The 3,715-nt window shown below is 22.5% G+C and overlaps 1 protein-coding gene across 1 annotated transcript; it reads left to right on the top strand. All coding sequences in view use genetic code 6, as the record gives it.

Moving 5' to 3' along the window:
• Positions 1 to 432: 432 nt before the first annotated feature.
• Positions 433 to 1,894, top strand: TTHERM_00729040 (RNA-binding protein; the record flags this gene model as incomplete). The annotated part of the gene is made up of 2 exons (XM_001022689.2): positions 433 to 877; positions 1,041 to 1,894. Exons 1-2 carry the CDS (start codon positions 640 to 642, stop codon positions 1,892 to 1,894), a joined length of 1,092 nt encoding a protein of 363 aa, XP_001022689.2. The 5' UTR covers positions 433 to 639.
• Positions 1,895 to 3,715: the final 1,821 nt, after the last annotated feature.

The following is a 3,715-nucleotide window of genomic DNA, read 5'->3' as shown; positions in this document are numbered from 1 at the left end:
TGGAGGGAAAAATTAAAATAAATTCTATATAAAGTATCACAACAAAATTTTAAGAATTTAAAATGTTTACATTCAAATCTATGAGACGCTACATTTCTGAGATTTTTAATTAGATTACGTCAGGAATTATTTGAAAATTTATTCAAAAATTTTAATAATTTTTTGATGTATCTATTATTGATAAATAAATTAGAAGATCTTGCGTATTTTATTATATGAATTTAAAATATTCTATTGAAATAAATGATGACTTAGGTAATGAATTGATATATCAAATAGAGAAAGAGAGAAGAAAGTTATTAATTGGTATATTTATCAAGAAATGATGAAAAAAAATATGTTTGTATTTGGTTAATTGATTTATATGTATATATTAGATCTAAAAGTAGAAAATGAAGAAGAAATTGATTAGCTGACATAATAAAATAAATGAAAAAAAGCAAGAGGAGAAAACAATGCTGCAGGTAACATGAAAAAGAAATAAACCATTTACAAAAAATATACACTTAAAATTTTTACATTTTAAAAATAAATATATTTAATTAATTAAAAATATAAATTTTTATATCAAGCAAACTATCAATCAATATCTAAAAAAATACCCATCAAAAATTCAAACAAAATCTTTTAGTCAAAGCAATGGAATCCGTTATTCACATTACTAATTTAACTCCTGAAATCACTATTGATGAGATCAAGGAAACATATGCTAAGAGTGGTACAATCAACAAGATAATTTTAGGTCGTAACGAAGCTCTTGTTTTCTTCAGCGATGAAGATGAAGCCGAAAGTGCTTTAGTTTTTACTAACATTGGAGAAATTGAAGTTGAAGTTAACTAAGCCACCACTCTCACTTTGAATGATGTTGTATAAACTTGTAAGAAATAATTCATTAAATATTGCAAATAATTTATAGGAAGCAGAAATCTTAATATGATTTTACATTATGAAAGGATTTCTTTTTTACTTTTCCTAATTAATAATTAAGATAAGCAAATTCGGATTAACAAATAATTATTTTTTCAAACAAAAAAAAATAGTTGACCACAATGAGACCTAAGAATCTACAAAAGAAGCTGGTTAATCTAATATCTCTTCTTCAGTTAATGATTATGAAGTTATAACTCATAGCTAAATCAAATAAGAGACTGTTGTTGAATAGCTAATAGCTCCTTAAGTTGAAGTAAGAAATGAAGTTGAAGCAAGAAATGAAGCTGAAACCCTAAAAACTGAATAGGTTCGCTAAGTTGTAGTAGAAGAAGCTAAGGATTAAGTGAATAAAATTTAAGAACAAGCAGAAATTAAGGTTGAATAAGTATAAGAGAAATTAGCTTAATGGACTGAAAATATTGAAAGATAACCTCTTTAAGTTCAACATGATTAATAAGCTGTAGTAGAAGAGTATAAGCCTGTTGTTGTTGAATAACCTAAGACAGTTATAGTCGAACAACCTAAATAGGTCTAAGTTGAAGAAATTAGACAAGTTGTCGTAGAAGAGCCAAAGAGAGAAGTTGTTGAATAACCTAGAAAAATTGTAGAAGAGCCTTAAATTACTAAAGTTGAAGAACCTAAGCACGTAGAACAAATCAGATAAGTCGAAGTTTAAGTCCCTGTTGCTCAATCCATTTAAGCAAAAGCTGAAGAAAAAACTCAAGTATGCCCTCCTGAATCAAAGCCTTAAGTTTGCCCATACGCTGCTGGATCATGCTCTACATCTAGTACTAATTCTACTATAAATTCAGTTTAACTCCTCAATGCTTTAAAAAATACTTCTCTTCCTGAAAGAAGCAAGCCTGTTGCATCAGATGTTTTCTAAAATGTCTTCAATCCTAATTTCCTTTCTGGCTTAGTTGGCTTATTGATTGCTATCACTATATTCTCATAAATATTTTGAATTTATTTATTTATAAATTAAAAATAAATAAAAATATGGATAAAATAAATAAATAATTAAAAAATAAATCAATAAATACTTGTTTTTTATTTTAATATTTCATAATTAATTAAATAAATTAAGTTGATATCATCTCTATCAAAAGCTCTCATCTCTAATAATATATGTCTGTTTATCTAAATTATTTCATTTTTAGTTATTATTTTTTATAAATAAAATATAGAATATTTTTAACTTTAAAAAACTATAAAAAATGAACAAGGAATTATTATTAACATTTTTCTCGAGTTTGATTCAATAATTTTTATTATTTTTTATTTTATTAGTGGGCAGCTAACTATTTGATTACATTTTATCTAATTAAAATCTAAATTATATTTTAAAATGTAATTAGTGTATAATCAATTAAATTTTATAAGGTGGGCTCTTTTCAATATACAAACACCATATTAAATATATAACCAACCAATAATTTAAAATTTATCAACTCAATCAAAATAAATTTGAAAATGTAAAATAGCAAGCTGGTTGAGATCTTTTAGATTATAAACAAAGTCTATTTCATAAAGTATGTTACAAGTATATTTAAATATTTTATTTATTAAGAATAATAACAAGCTTTATTCATCAAAATTTCTCTTGAATTAATTAATCAAGAATTTTCATATAATTCTATTAATAAAAAAAAAAACGAAGCGACTCTATCTAAAATAGAAATAAAGTTATTGCTTAAATATTTTCTATTTATTACTATTAAAGAATCTCAAGTACCGTACTGAACAAAATTAATTCAAAAAATATAGCTATTATTGCTGTTCCTGCATTTGAAATATCATGAACCATGATATCATGATTTTTGATATTTCAAAAAATAATTATATTGATTATGAATATTTTTTTTTTCTAAATCTTAATTATTTTCTTTATATTTGATTTTAAAATGCTTACTAAAATTAATCAAAATTCAGAAAACTTTTTTTTTTAAAAAAATTGGTCTTAATTATTGAAGATTTGTTAAAGCTTATTTTTTTTTATGATTTTGTTGCTTAAAATTAAATTTATTGATTTTTTTGAAAGTAATATTGTTTGTAATAATATTTAGTAATTTTGAGAAATAATGCAAAAATTAACACAAGTAGAGTAAATATTTGATGATTGAATTTACATTTTAATAATTATTTAAATTAGTTTAATATTATTTTTAGAATTAAAAAGTTTTTTTTGGTTTGTGTAACTAAGAATATTTTAAACTAGTTTCCATAAGCCTATCTAGATGGTGAGTATCTATCTTAATTTATAAATTTAGTATTATTGATAAAGTATTTTTCAGTAACTTATAGCTTGGATGATAGTGATAATTATATTTTAAGTATTTTTGGTTATTTTATATTAAATATTTAAGGGATAAGCTTTAAACCTCTTAAGTATAAACATGACTTCAATTTACTAGAAATAAATGCTAATTTATTGATATTTTTATAATTTTATTGTTTGTTTATTTATTTATTTTATTATGAGAAACCAGGAATGAGAACATAAGAATTTTAAGAAAATCTTTTTATTTGTATTTAATTTTTAAAATATAATGAATGATTGAATGATTGATTGATTGAGTGAATTTAGTAGTTCAGATTAAAATCTTGAACTTAGTCTAGTCTTTTAGTATTTGCTGACTAGCTACACTAACTAAAATAATTGATTATTAAACCATATTTTATTTATTAATATATTTAGGTTTATTATATATCTCTAATAAATAGCTTCTTTAATTTCATTAAGGGAATTAATTTAAAATTACAGATTTAAGGGAATATTTTTCCC

The sequence above is a fragment of the Tetrahymena thermophila genome (assembly GCF_000189635.1).
Source record: "Tetrahymena thermophila SB210 genomic scaffold scf_8254476, whole genome shotgun sequence".
In the NCBI taxonomy this organism is placed as follows: domain Eukaryota; phylum Ciliophora; class Oligohymenophorea; order Hymenostomatida; family Tetrahymenidae; genus Tetrahymena; species Tetrahymena thermophila.
Note: the sequence above shows the minus strand (reverse complement) of the source record. Positions and strands in the feature narration are given on the sequence as shown.